Genomic DNA, 15393 nt, shown 5'->3' with positions numbered 1-15393 from the left:
TGGAGGATTTCTTTTATTAGAATAAGCATATGTAAAAGTACATTTATATCCATATAAAAGATGATTTTTTTCCATACACAATAATTTCTAAATATGTCTATTTTAAACAAATATGATTACCGAATGTTATCTATTTAGTCTTAAACAAATGTAATTACGAAATTTAGGACCCATTAGGATGTGATTTCTCCACCATCCCATCTGTTTTGGTGTGATATCGGAGCATGTTCTAACAACTTGGATGTGAACAAGCTAACTGTGGGGTTAGCTGAGGACATGCCATGTTATGATCTTGCTTTTGGTTTGAGGACATGATTACAAGTTGTGACCATTCGCTTTCCAAGATTTCATTGTGCAATTCCTTCGTTGTAGCTGCAATGATATTCCTGCCGTTTATGAAGTTGGTTGGGTTGATCATAAATATAATGGATCGTTGCATTCAATTGCATTTAGTATTAGTTCGATTACGGAGAACTAAGCTTCACCAATCCCTAATACGATGGAACTCTAGAAGTGAAGCTAAGGCTACCAAATTACTAGAAATTAGAAAATCCACACCATGTAATTATTAACTCGATTGTAAAAACTTACACAAATATATGATTGATTATGTCATTCCCTAATTAAATCAAATGAATATATAATAATGATATAGGAATATGATTGACACCTTATCGTCACATTACTGATACTTTATTGCTATGTCATTAATACCTTATCGACATGTAATCGATGCTTTGATTGAATAGGATGGACGTTATTATATCTTAGGTTTAACGTATCATCTTCTCCATAATCGACGTTCATAATAGTTTTATAAGTGCTCGACTCGATTGATTTATGATTATGGTGGTATAGACTGAAAATCACCTTGGGACAAGTGTGTTAGATGATCACCGTTGGCTTCGAATCAGCATCAAACTTCGATAAAAAAAAATTAACTTAATAAATTTGATATTATTATTTTAAAATTTAGGATTTTTTATCACATGATTCCATATTTTCAAGTTATTTTTGGTTTGGTAACTGCGTGATTCCGTTTGGAACTTTTGGTGATCTTTGACTTAGCCGTTAGTTGATAGCAGGTCAATGCCCACTTCCTTCTTGGAGGAACACATCAAAATAACCCACCTTTCGTAAATTCTGATCTCTACTATGGTTTGTGGTATCCCCTTTTGGTTGTCACACCGTCTGATTTATGCTCCGAAGTGAGTAGATCAACTTCTTTGCCTCGAAGATTTGCGGTTCCATTTATTGACCAATTGATCAACTTCTTCTGAAATGGCTGTCGCCGTGGTGAGTTCTTTGCCTTGTTTATCGGGAGTAATGCGCCAGACGAATTGTTCCGCAGATGGATTCGATCGTTTGGCTTCCACAAGATGCGGTAGAAGCACGAAGATAGCTTGCGGTGAGAGGCAACAGAAGTTGCCCGCGAACCGTTTGTTTCGTGGTCCGTGTGACTCAGGTGACATGAGAGTCTTTGTTTTATCGGACTTGCACACGGACTATAAAGAGAACATGGAGTGGGTGAGGCGCCTTTCAACCGTTTGGTACAAGAAGGATGTTCTTATTGTCGCTGGAGACGTGTCGGAGACATATAAGAACTTCGTGTTCACCATGGCTGAGTTGAAGCAGAGGTTTGACAGTGTTTTCTATGTGCCAGGAAACCATGATCTCTGGTGTCGAAGAGAAGGTGGAAAATTTGTAAGGTTTTCTTGATTTTATGTTTGATAATGTTGATGAAGCTTTCGACTTGCTCAAGTTATTTCTCCACTTAGGGACAATTGCATTACTGCATCAAGTGTTGACAAAAACATTCTGTTGCCTTTTTCTGAACTGATACCATGGATCTTTAATCAATCTGAGACATGGCTACTCGGGAGGTGTACAAGTTTGTGATTTACATGGTTGCCAGATCAACTAACTGATACAGCTAGAATTCTCGTTTCAGATGGACTCTGTGGAGAAGCTGAACGCTTTGCTTGATGCATGCAGCAAACTAGGAATAGAAACCTCTCCAAGAATTGTGGGGGATGTGGGTATCATTCCTTTGTTTTCATGGTATCACAAGGTAGTTGATCGTTCTCATTGATGAAACAATGTTTTCTTGTGGCTCTTTTACAGTCAGTTGTGTCAAACTTATGCATTAGAATTTTCTTATACTGTAGTATATTCTGTTGCAGAGTTTTGACACAGAGAAAGATATCAGTGGCATTCGAATTCCATCACTTGAGATGGTAAGATCATAAATGACTGACTTGATAATTCTTAACCAAATTGCTTTTGGTGACGAACTATCCTCTTTGTCACTTGAGATGGTTTGTCAATGTTGTTGCAGTTTCTCAAACAATTAGTTATCTTGTCTATATCATGATCCTTGTTTCCTATATATACAACCAGGCATGCAAGGATTTTCACTCATGCAAGTGGCCTTTACAACTAGCAAATGGTGATGTTGCCCTTGCTCACTTCTTTGATATTATGAATGAGAAGAACCATAATTTGTTCGAAGAGATACGAAAGACTAGTTGTCATTTGATAACATTCTCTCATTTTGTTCCAAGGTAATTTGCACTTTAAATGTGTAGGTCCTTTATTTTTCCAAACACCAGTATGAAGGTCACAAAAATGATAATGCATGATTATAGTTGCCAGGAATGGGCACTTAGGGTTTGTTTGCTTGCCACATTTACGAGTACCGGTAACAAAAACCCTGCAGTTCAACCATATGTCAGGAGTGCAAGTTACAAGATCTGTGTTGAAACTGCACGTAATTTGCAATAGTACAAGTAACCAAATTCTCTCATTTTGATGTAATGCCTGCATTTGGATTTCATCATTTCCAAATGTGAGCGACCAAATGACCCCTTCCACATCTAGCATTCATTTTGAGCATGGTATTCTTTCTTGGATGACATCTTAGAGTTATCTGATTTATGTGTTTATGATATGATTGTTCAGATATACTTATCATCAATATGCATTCATTATGTTATTTTGATTTATCTTACCTAGGGAAAAATGTGAAAAAGTTAGCAGACCATTTTTTTCATATATCTGCTTGCAAATATACATATTTACACTAAAAAATGGACTGCAATAGTGTTATTTGGCTCTATTGTTATTTTATTTTTGCTAAATCAGTCCTGATTATTCACAATGTTTTCTCATCCTTGATCTGCTTTGTGATTCAAAGTTTAATCCATAAGAAACCTTGTGTGACTGGCTGCCAATCTGACTTACACTCTCACAAGAGGGTTTTTGGCAGGAGAGTGTGTTATAGGAAGTCTAGACAGTGAATTGAAGAGGTGCATTATGTGCCTAACTGGTTGCATAGTTTAGGCTGACAAATTGCAGAAACAACTACTTTATGTTATAAGGGCATATAGGAAGACAAAAATAGACACATTTCGACATAGAATACATGCCTTACAAATTTTAGCCATTTGATCCAATTGAATCAGGATGCCAAAAGTTTAACCTCACGTAAAAATAAAGAAGGTAATAAACCACCAACTATCCCTGAATGTGAACTTCAAAATTAAGATCTTAAGAATGCACCTTAACTCTCTTTGATGCATATATTGTTGTAACTCGAAACAATTATTGCAACAGGCAAGATTTATGCCCGGAGAAGAGGATGCTTTTCTACCCAAACCTTCCAAAGATAATAGGCTCTGATTTTTTGGAGGTCAGAATAAGGTCTATACATGGAGAGAATATAGGCAGATCACCGTGCCATATTTTTGGCCATACACACTTCTGCTGGGATGCCGTACTTGATGGTGTCAGGTATCTATAACTCCATACAGGCACGGCTCTCTCATGCTCCAGACAGACAAGTACTTCAAAAGAATCAACTTATCTTTACATTGCAGGTATGTTCAATCACCTTTAGCTTATCCCAGGGAAAGGAAGAGGAGGATGAATGGTGGTGAAGACTGGTTGCCATTTTGCATCTACGATAAGGGATTCACTGATAGATTATCACCTTCATACTGGTCTGATTACTACTCCAAAATCAAAAGAGATCCAGAAAATACTGATCTTGCACCATGGGTCGCCAGATTCTACGCAAGGTAGCCCAGGTCACTTTGTCTTCGATTATTTATTCTTGACCCTCTTATTATGATCTCTGGAGTATAATATGTTCCAGTGATGAAGAGATACACACTTGGTTGTCTCTGTTGAGAGGAAACATCGCCTCATGGGGCTAACTGTGGGTGGAGTTCCTTTCACAACCTCTGTATCAGCTTGACACAGAATATTAAGACATTTGAAGGAACTATTTGAATTGCTCCTATTTGGAAATAAAGAAAGAAGGAATCTTAGACTAAAAAGGACTCTTCATAAAGCCCTCCATACTTGTCTCCCAAAACTCTGAAAAGGTTTCATGGCCTCTTCTCGTCTCAGATTGTTGTCTTCTGACAGTGGAGTGTGGACTTCACATGGCTGGAGACAGAATTCTTCTGATAGCAATCTCGAGTTAATTGAACTGGAAGAGAGAGTTGAGAACAAAGTGAACAGAGGACAGTGAAGGTTAAGGTCGAGTGAAGTAGATTCAACTTGAGCATTTCTTTGCTAATGAACCGATCCATCGGTGGTTTCGGAACCATTGTCAGGTCTAGACCATGGTTGCTAGTGATTGAATCAACCTCCCCCAGTTTCTCAATCCAGTACTACTGGGAGCTTTAAAGAAAGATGAGATACCTCCTCATCAGGGCTCCACATTCCACTTGCATCTCTGCACAACAATAGTTTGAACTGGATCATACATCCATCAATTATTCTCAGAATTTTCTTGGATTTTCTGTTGTTTAATTAGATGGACATGCTAGCATTAAATATGAAGGAAGCAGTAGCAAGCTACAAGGCATGCAGCTCTGACCTCCCTTTGCCCATGTGATGGCCAAAACTTGCCACATACCATAATATTGTGAACATAGGAGCATAAAGTAAGTGAAAGAGGAATCAAAAGTAGCACTCCCCCAATCTTTGTCCGTCCTATAAAGCTCTGTAACGTCCACTATAGCCTCAGAGTTAACCCAACAAGTCTCATTCTATCTCACCTCTCCCTCCAAAGGATGGACTAGAGGTCGCCTGCTCCTTGTCAGGTGCGGTGCTGTCTTGCGTCCCTCGAAGGTTTGGGAATCTTATTCCATTTGCTCTCTGTGAGGTGGAGTGGTGATGGCAGCCGCAGGAGAGGCTGGGACGGCCACAGGAGGAGGGAAAGGGAGGTTTAGAAGCCTCTACTGGAGGCTCAGAGCCGGAATAAGGAGGCAGCTGGGAAGAGCAAGAGAGAGCAAGCAGCGTTTCAGCTTCCATTATGATCCCTTCAGCTATGCGCTCAACTTCGATGATGGCTGCTCTGGCTTCCTCTCGCTGTAGCTCCTAGTTTCTCTTTATTGTTCTGAGAGATGTATAGCGACATATCTCTGGAGTAATGGGTGTTTCTGGCTTCTTTGTAGCTGCGTTGGAATGTAGGGAAGCAGAGGTGAAGAAAGATATCATGGCAGCTCATCAATGTTGATGTTTTAGTAGATAATCATCTTTCGTTTATAGATTTCACCTCGTTCACTGTCTGCTTCATTGGATGAATGCTCTTTTTGAACAGTTGTGCTGTTAGTGTTTTTGGTGTTCATGAGGAGATGTCTTAGTTCTATTCGATTCCTCTTCCAGAACAAATGTAGGATGTAATCTTTCTTTCGAAGAAGAACAAAACTTGAGACGTTCTTGTAGCAACCAAATCTGGCTCTCCTGCTGCTTGACAGATGGAATATAGAAGGGGCCATTATGGCTTCTTTGATTCCATCAGTCTGCCGCTTCTTTTCTCTTCAGTACAACTGTATTTGAGGAAGCTCAAACGCACCATAAGCGAAGCATTCATTGAGCATCTTGGATCCGGAAAAGAGAACAAAGAAGGAACAGAGGAGTATTACTGCTGCCTGTATACCTCGCCAATTTTACCAGCATTGCCTCTCCAGTGAACGAAGAAGAACGATGAAGAAATAGTGTTACCTCGGAGAAGATGAGGAAGCAAAAGAGTATGGAAATAAGAAAAGAAAATTAGCATTTGTGCATGGATTCAAAAGGATACAAGCATCAAAGAGAACTTGAAGACTGAAGTGCAATGTTTTCTGAAGGCTTAAGAGCTTCTTTGTGCTTAGAGCTGGCTTTTTGATGGCTGTGTTTCCTGGTTGGATGAATGAGAAGGTCAAGTGTGTGCTGCTACTTGATTTGAGCTAAAATGCAATCACTCGAAAGTACATCAAATCAATGACAATAAGTTAGATATAATATCATTAGATCATTCTATCGTTTTAATCTGTCTCATATATGTTTCTTGCTTTTCCGTCAATCTATATACCTAAGTTGAATTGGTTCACTCCATTCATATGGCTGTAGATCCTCAGCTCGTTCGATCAATTGACAGGCTTTAATTGAAGAAGACTGCCACCAAAAGACAAAGTTTTCAATGAGGAAACAGAGTCTTACCAAAAGACAAGCATGCTTTGACAAAAAAGAGCAGCACAAAAAGACAGCCTATTTTGACTTATGCGTCTTCCAAACTTCTGACACACAAACAAACAGTGGACTTCTGATCACTTACTCGGATATCTCAATTCGATATGTTGCCATTTAGCTAAAAGATCGAATTTTGTTTTACCCTCACAATGCAATTCTGCTGATCGAAAGGAAACTTTCTATCGAACACCAACACAGGTGTCGTGGAGAATTGGCTAAACCATCTCACGCCGGGAGGTGGTTGATCGATCGGAGAAGACGACGGAGGATAAATTTAGTTCTGGTTTGACGTTTGCAGTTTCGAGGCTTGTTGTTAAGGTTGTCAATGTCATCTGTCGGATCTTATGGGATCTCTCGCGAACTTAATGTTTGATGTAACGCCTGGTAATCGAATGAAGGTGTTTATATCGAAACTTATATTCTTGCAATCTTCCTACGAAGAACAGTTATATCGATTTATATTCATGCATTGATGTTTTGACCTTTTTCTTGCATTAATAGATATATTCTGAGTTGGGGGAGAGGCCGAGTTGGACCGGGTTTGATGCGGTGCGAGTTACGAGTTGGACTGAACTCGGGTGAACCATTACTAACAGTAATTACCTGTCTTGCACTTTTCCAAATCATTTATCGAATTAAGATCCAATATAAGTTTCGATATATATATATATATATAATTCTTGCAAGATATGGCTTAGAGAGTCAAACCAGAACCAGCAAACTTCTCCGTCGTCATCTCATCCAATCGATCAGCCATCTCGGGCGTGAGATGATTCAGCCAATCCCCTACCAGACCCGCGTCTGAAGAAGGAGCTGTTGTCGACCGTCCAATACCCCAAGTCCGTGGTGCCGATCCTGGTCACCTCCAAATTGCTTAAGCTCTCCATGGCACACAGCCGCACGATGCCATCGGTCACCCCTTCCTTCTCCTCATCCTCCGAGAAGGGGCGGCCAAGGAACTCCGCCAGCCGCTTCAGCTGAGCTACGGTGTCCTGCTGCAGCTCCTCGTACTTCACGAACAGTATCTTCTTCGGCCTTTCCAAGTGCGCCTTCCAGTAACCGAGCACATGGTCCCAGTACGGCCCGAAGATGGAGAAGCCCTTGCAGAAGTTGTCGAAGGCCTTCTCGAGTGTCCATGGCTCCAAGTTAGCCTCCGTCCTGAATCTGTTGTTGAAGTGCCACAAGGATATGAAGTTGTCCTTGGGTTATGTACACGACTCTGCAGCCTGACTCCGTCACCGACGCCGGTAGGGACTGGAAAGGGATGTGCGTGGCGAAGAGTCGCGGCGGTGGCAGCTTGCTCAGGTCAGGTACTCGGTTGTTGGTGTAGATTTGGTGTTCAAGGAAGGGGATGTACACATGGGGATTGCAGGACTCCAAGGCATGTCGGGAGTCGACGCAGGCGCCACGGTTTATGGTGGAGAAGACGAGGGCTTTGATCCATATGGTGCCGGACTTGGGGATGGTGGCGACTAGGACGTCGGTAGGGCGAGCTTTGAAGTATTTTTGGGCGACCATGGTGCCTACTATGCCCGTCAGAAACCCGTGCCAGCCGTCGTAGCAGTGGATTGGGTTGCCATTGCCGGAGTCTACGCTTGGTAGTGCCGACACGAGTTGTGTGTAGTGTTGATAGGTCCGGTGATGGACTTATTCTTCTTCCTCCTCGATTCTCGATGGAGTAAGGAATTGTAAGCGTCGGCCATGGAAAACGCGATGAGGCCACTCAGGCTGATCTACCAATTTCCTAAATCTTAGCATATATGAGAATCAAACTATGTAGATCCAATTCATGATATATATTTTTTATATTAGATAGTTTGAGTGATGACTGAGTTGGTCTTGTCCATTATACATGTGCACGAGAAGGAATCTCTCCATCCATTATTGTCATTAACATGCAATGACATAGAGATTGATCGACACCCATCGATTACAGTCCAAAAAAAAGAATGAAAACAACAGTGCGCAAGTTAGTGAAGGACACAAGTAGAAAAAGAAATAGAAATGGTGAAACTCGAAACTACCCCATCTCTTGTCAGGACGATGCAATTATTGTCCTTAAAATTTTGTTTAGTATGGATATAAATATTTGGACTATTTGGTAATTGTCATTTCTGGTCCGTCCAATGCATAAGGAAAATGTGACAGGTTTATGATCCATTTTATTGAGAAAATATTTTAAAATTAAAAACAAAATTTTAAAAATTAATAATAAAAATATATTTATTATAAATATTTTTTATACTTATGAGATCCTCACGGTTCAAAAGATAAATTTGTCTAACTCCTAGGTTTTCTTTCCAAGAACATCCTCGAGGTATTAAAAGAGAGATTGAGAACCCAGAGTGAGTAAAACACACATTTCTAGTATGATTCAACTTATGCTAGATCGGATCGATAGTTGGAAGGAAAAATCTTTATCACAAGTAGATCGGATTGTACTGATTAATTCTACATTGAATTCTATTCCTATTCACTATTTGAGTGTTGATTATGATTCTTGATGTGATAATGAAGTCGATTAGAAAGTTTCCTTATGATAGTGGTGAGTCCTCTCGTGGTTTACATCTCCTATCCTCGGAGACTATCACCCTTCCAAAGTGTGAGGAAGGATTAGATATTAAAGACTTGCATATAGATTTGCCTTGCAAGGGAGAAGGATCTTACAATATTTGAATAAAATTGTTCATTTATTGTTTGAGGTGGAAAGAGCTAAATCCGAGAATGTTCACACTTCGAACATTCGTTTTTCTTTTAAAAATAGTTGGTTTTATAAATTGTTTTTATCAGCTTTTAAAATATTAAATGATGAATTTTCTATATCTATGGGTAATGGTTCTTCGATTAACATTACTTAGATCCTTAAAATTTTAAAATTCGAATGTGTCTATCCATTTAAAAGTGACTTTTTATAATATTTCTGAACTGTATAGTCACTTTATTTTGAATTTTATTTGTAATGAATCTTGGAATGTGCCTAAGGCTACAATCTATATTTGAGAGTATGTTTTTTAGGATTATTTGTCATGTGGATCTTGTCTTTGTGCCACATGATAATTTTTTATTGTGGAAGCTTGGTGAGAAAGATTTGATTTCTTGTAAGTCTGTGTATTGGTATCCACATTGCTAAATCGGCAACTCTCTCTCTATCCACTGGGGATTGGTGGCATAGGTTATAGAAGCTATCGATGTTATCTAAGGGTAAGAGTATTTTGTTGAAAGCTTTCGTACTATCATCTTTTCATATTTGATAGACTTGCTAGGCTTAGTATATGTGATATTTTATTATTTTCATTTTTGTAGATAGGTACTTGAGTCGATCTCACACTGTTTCCTTTAAGTGTTCATTTCATTGAACGGAGGATACGTGTGCATTTTCTTTCCTTTTAAGCTTGGTATGTGGGGCAATGAATCAATGAGAGTATGCAGGGATTTTTTTTGGGCTATTATTTGGAGCTATCATTGCTACTGTCTTGTGGTGGTTGTCAACTTTTCTTTTTCAATCTCTTGGCACACACGAATATATTGTAACATGACTATTAGATAGTTATAATTTATAGACATTCTCATGCATCTTACCTTTCAAAGAAAATAATGATATTTATGGTCCATATTATTAAGAGACTTCAAAATCAAAAGAAAAGTTTTGACAATTAATAATTAAAAAATATACTAGAAAATCATTTCCATGATTTGATACTTCATACCTACATATGTGAAGAAACCTAAAATTTTTATCATTTGAGATCCATTATAAGTATTCTTGAGTTAACACTACATCTATGAAAACATTTAAAATTTTCACATGTAATAAATTAAATATATACTTGAGTTAACCTCGAGTGAAGGATAGCTATACACTCTTTTCAATAAAATTTCTCACATCCTTTTATCATCTTCTCTTGATCCGCTAGAGAGAATTTTAAGAATACTCAAAATATTTTTCTTATATCTTTCACTCCATAAGATTAAGATATAGACGGAGCTCTAGGAATCTAAAAACAGTTTGCTAATCACAACTGAGTATCTATTCACCTAGTTTTTTCTACAGATTTAATCTTAATAACTCAATGATCAATATACGCTAGAATATAAATAAACTTAATTTGTATGTACTGATACATCCAAGTTTTGTCTCATCAACGATGGATAAAGATTTAAATTAATTTTCAAAAATTAGATGAGCGTATTACTATTAAAGGACTTAAATAAGAAAAGATGAGACTAAAAGAACCATATAAACTAGCATCTAATGTATCATAATATGTTTTGATTCTCTATGTTTTATATTGAATACATAAGAGAATTTAAATTAACTTAGTAGGAGAGGTTGTCTGAATACTTTAGTTATTATTTTGTTTGTTTGCTCTAGCAAATCATACTCATCACAAATTTTGTATATAAATAAATACAAATAAGTCGTAACACATAGTAAAATTAAATGAAAATCACAATGACACCAAGATTCACAATACTAAGATTAGTGTGGAAAACCCTTTCAAGATGAACGATAAAAATTACGGGGTAAACAATAGAAAATTCACTATAAAAATAATGAATATACGAATCTTAATGTCTCTTGCCCAAAACATAAGCAACAATCACAAGAGAATAACTAGGATACAAAGATTATGTCACTGTGCATAATATCCAAAATCTCTCAAAGGAATCACAACAAGAATCTATTATAGACCTAATATAACATAAGAACACTACCTAAATAATTGAGAATAGTCTTCTCTATGTATTATTCTTTATCTTTTTCCCATTACTTCCCTTGTTTTTCTATCAATTTCTCTTCTTTGTCAATCACATTGCAACTATAGTTTTCTACCCCTACTGTTTTAGTTTTCTACCTCTATTTCACAACTACCTCACTCCTTTATTAGATCTAATATTAGATTAAAAGGGAGGTGGGCTATGAGCTATTAAAACCCACTATGAGTTGAACATATGGGTAGTGAACCCAACACATACTGATAAAATAATCCAAAAATAATAATGAAAACATGATATTTCTATATTAGTCAGAGATAGTGACTAAGAAAACATAGTGACTAAGAAAGTGTTCACCAACACAAAACGATCTTTTTAAATCATAAAAAAAGGGAACATTTTATTTTGGCGATAAAGATGTTCTTGTGGTGAACAACATTATGAAATAACATTTCAGTAAATGATTTCATCATTCATTTCCGGTTCTGTGATCTCCCATGCATTCAGTTCGGAGAGCTTCACATCCTGTGCACCGTTGTTGAACACAAAGAGATGAGCATTTTCTCCTATAGCCACACTAGGATAAACCCTTGATGTGATACATGTCTTGCCTCCGGCTCCAAAACTCTCCACAACAGAGTGATCGATCTTCAAAATAATAAATAAAATTAAAATATTAATTTTGAATATATATAAAATTTTATATTGTTTCAATAAGGACTACAAGAAATATAATGCATAAAGATATATATACAATTCAAACATACCAAACTTCTAAGAGATATCTTTCTTGTTTTTGTAACATCGATGTCAACGAAGCCGGCAAAAGTGGGTTTGTACGTACTTTCCCTCTTCGATGATCTGGTGATTTAAAGACACAAAAAATTAGATAACATAAAAGAAAAAAAACATTTAACCATTGTATCTCTAGATCATTACTATGCAATATTCGATGCACAAAGAACAAGATGAAGATGTTATTTTCCCAGCTAAGTTTTTTCTAGGAATTTTCCTACCACCCAAGGATGTTTGCATAGAGGATTAAGATTCTTTTATGTAGTTCAAGATCTAATGTTTTTGTCCGAATAGCTTCAAGGCTTATACAAAAAAGAATTGCAAAATAGATGAGATCATAATCGTTAGAAATTGAGGTCAAAACCAATGTAGATATTCCCAGGCTGTTATTTATTAAGCTAATTGTACACCATAAAGAATGAAAGAGTTTAGTTCAAGAAATGACCTGGTAGGATCATGGCACATGAGGACCATATACTTGCTTTGAGCTTTGAAGATCCTGAAGAAGACAGCAGTTCTCTCTTCTCGGTTGGCTGAGGCCAAAACCAGCAGTCCAAATGGCCCAACCCCACCCTTGGTTTCTGCTGTCTTTTTGGCGCAGAATGCTTGAGCATCGTCGACATAATATGGATCAAACTCCTCAGCCTTTTCTAGACTTGCAACGTCGAATGTCACCTCCACATCCGCCTATTGCAACATAAAGAATTCCAAACAGAGTTACCAAAGAGAATAACTATGGCTAAGTCTATTTCAAGAGGAAACTTGCCTGCGCTGTTTGCATTTCTTTAACTTCCAAGAAACCACCACTTGGGATGTTCTTGCTCTTGACAAAGATGTGTTTGTCTCTAAGGGTTTCGAACTCCTCAATCGGCCATTGGACAAGCTGTCGTCCACTGTCATCTAGCCAGATAGATCTTGGAATTGCCTAAAAATAATCAAAACAATACAAAGCCAAAAGAAGAAGAAGAAGATAACGACCATTCAACACTAACACAAAAACCCAATAGCAAGCCATTAAATCTTATGCTCACTTGAACTCCTGCCCAACCCTTGTCCTTGTCGGTATACGCACTGTCCGATTCATTCGCCCAACCCCACAGTATCCTCCTCTTCTTAGCAGGATCATAGAACGTCTTGGATGCGTAAAAGTTCCCGTAATCATACCTTAAACCAGTATGATCATCCGACGATGTAACATCCGGCACGTACTTATCCATATAATGGAAGTACTTCCCGACAGTATAGTACTCGTATCTCGTCGCGTCCAAGCTAACCTTCAACACATGCTTCACCCCGTCACCGTACGCAGACGTGTCTAACCCTTGCCTTCCCTTCGCCGCCACCGGGAAGAAGTCCGGGCACTCCCACATGCCGATATCCTTAGAGGAGTGCAGCGGGTGCTTCGCCTTGATCCAGTGCACGAAATCTTTGCTCCTGTACAAGATCGCCATGCCTCTTCTGTCTCTCTTGCTGCCTACAACCAGAGTCCAGTGCTTGTTCGGGGCGTACCACGCCGTTGTTGGGTCTCGAAAGGCACTGGCGTTGACGCCAAGTTCCGGGGGTATCACTGGGTTGTAGTCCGGCTTAGTCCATTCCCGGAGGTAAGGGTCGGATAGGTTGGCGGGGAACGCGATGTTTTGGACTTGGCGTTGCTCTGGGTCGACGCCGGTGTACAGGATCACGGGCTTGTCGCCGGGAAGAACAGTAGCGGAGCCCGACCAACACCCGTAGATGTCGAATGGTTCTGACGGGTAGATGGCGGGGGCGAGTGCCTTCCAATTGATCAGGTCCGTGGAGACCGAGTGGGCCCACACGATGTTGCCCCACACTGAACCATATGGATTGTACTGGTAGAAGAAGTGGTAGATGCCTTTGTAGTACATAGGCCCTGCACGATTTTTACAGTTTGTTTTTAGCCTTTGATTTAAGGAAATTGATTAATTTATGTTATAATACACAAATTACAAACATACCGTTCGGATCTGCTCGTTGAAATCATTGAATTTGTTGATGGCGGTGTTCAAATAAGAAAAAAAAAAAAGTAATCAGCAATTGCTACTAAAAATATAATTAGACGACAATTATAAAAGAATTAATACCTTAAGAATTAATAAAATCTTTTTTTTTTCTTTTTTTTATTTCATTCTATGCACATCCAAATGGGACTCTGACGTCGTAAGTAGAAGTGAAAGATGGAATTCAAGTGAAGAACTCAAGTATTACTCTAAATATATTCACCTTCCATAGAATGAAGCTTTACGATGTCTAGAGATAATAAGGATCTTACCATTGAGCCAATTTCTAGCGGATCGGAAGTGATATCTTGGTTTTAACTCGTCATTTACCAAGGCAGGTGAAACAGATTGAAGCTCTTCATACACTATATGAGATGGCTCCACAAACATTTTGTTCCTCTCCATGGAACAAAAGCACCAGTAAACACAAACCACAAATAGCCATGCTGTCCAAACTCGATTGGGTGATCCCATCCTCTAAATTCACAAGGAAGATGATTCGGGAGAGACCTCGAACCACTGATGTTGGGGTCGTGGAGTTGACAAGTCAGAAATGTGGAGACCAGCAGAAGGTCCCAAGGGGTTTATATAGAAGATGAAAGGATCGAGGGGTGGAGAGTATACATAGATATATATATAAATGCGGAGGGAGAAGGTGATGATGGTGGATGTGAGAGCATGCGGTCATCATTTTCCCACTCTCCTACCTCCTAGGTTTCTGCCACTTCATGATATCTAAATCTATTTGCATTAACGCTGGCAATGATTCGGCAGCTTAGTTCTTGCTCACATGCAATCCATCAGAGAGAGAATACGTATCGCCGCCTTAAAACAGGCAGAATATGAATAAGAGAATTTGTTCATCATCCCAGATTGGAAATCGAGCTTCTTTCTTGACCTTTTAGAGGTTCTTTTAACGACCATCTATTTGAAAGTTTGTATCATCGGGTTTGAAGGCTTAATAAGATCATAATTCTGGAAGAATCTGCCCAAGTGCACAGACATGATGTTCAGATCCTAAAAAGCCCTTATCCAAACCATCAGGCTAATCATATTCAGACAAGAATGCTGCTCCGTAGACATGGAGTTGTTTGTATGCGTTGCCTTTGCTGTCAGAACTGGGTTTGAAGCTACGTAAATAATTGATCTTGCAACAGTTCCTATTGGAAAATATAGCAAGCAAGACAATCATTGTACAAGTTAGTTCATGTAGCACTTGGTCATAGAAAGACGCATGAACTGCTGCTATAGCTTTTGTGACCTGTATCACTAGGATTTTATATTCCATGAGGTGGTCTATTTGTTAGCCTCATATTCGATGAGTGTCACGCCTCCTCTCATC

The 15393-nt window shown here is 38.7% G+C and overlaps 2 protein-coding genes and 1 pseudogene across 3 annotated transcripts; 1 reads left to right on the top strand and 2 right to left on the bottom strand.

Moving 5' to 3' along the window:
* Positions 1–1041: 1041 nt before the first annotated feature.
* LOC135636150 (uncharacterized) lies at positions 1042–5188 on the top strand. 2 transcript variants are annotated; one of them, XM_065147750.1, is made up of 6 exons: positions 1042–1704; positions 1952–2071; positions 2184–2237; positions 2401–2564; positions 3616–3792; positions 3879–5188. In XM_065147750.1, the coding sequence occupies exons 1-6, from the start codon at positions 1282–1284 to the stop codon at positions 4081–4083; spliced, it is 1143 nt and encodes a 380-aa protein (XP_065003822.1). In that variant the 5' UTR covers positions 1042–1281; the 3' UTR covers positions 4084–5188. The 2 variants fall into 2 exon arrangements, with proteins under 2 accessions (XP_065003822.1, XP_065003823.1); XM_065147751.1 differs by having other exon boundaries at positions 1554–1693.
* A 1881-nt stretch (positions 5189–7069) lies between these two features.
* Positions 7070–8252, bottom strand: LOC135635513 (cytosolic sulfotransferase 15-like; annotated as a pseudogene).
* Positions 8253–11550: 3298 nt separating this feature from the next.
* Positions 11551–14624, bottom strand: LOC135636182 (beta-fructofuranosidase, insoluble isoenzyme 3-like). The gene is made up of 7 exons (XM_065147795.1): positions 14324–14624; positions 14010–14018; positions 13068–13924; positions 12803–12961; positions 12482–12723; positions 12009–12102; positions 11551–11889 (listed from the first exon to the last, which is right to left on the bottom strand). The coding sequence occupies exons 1-7, from the start codon at positions 14523–14525 to the stop codon at positions 11695–11697; spliced, it is 1758 nt and encodes a 585-aa protein (XP_065003867.1). The 5' UTR covers positions 14526–14624; the 3' UTR covers positions 11551–11694.
* Between the last annotated feature and the right edge of the window lie 769 nt (positions 14625–15393).

This window comes from Musa acuminata, chromosome BXJ3-4 (assembly GCF_036884655.1).
Source record: "Musa acuminata AAA Group cultivar baxijiao chromosome BXJ3-4, Cavendish_Baxijiao_AAA, whole genome shotgun sequence".
Classification (NCBI taxonomy): Eukaryota; Viridiplantae; Streptophyta; class Magnoliopsida; order Zingiberales; family Musaceae; genus Musa; species Musa acuminata.
This window is presented reverse-complemented; position numbering and strand designations above follow the sequence as displayed.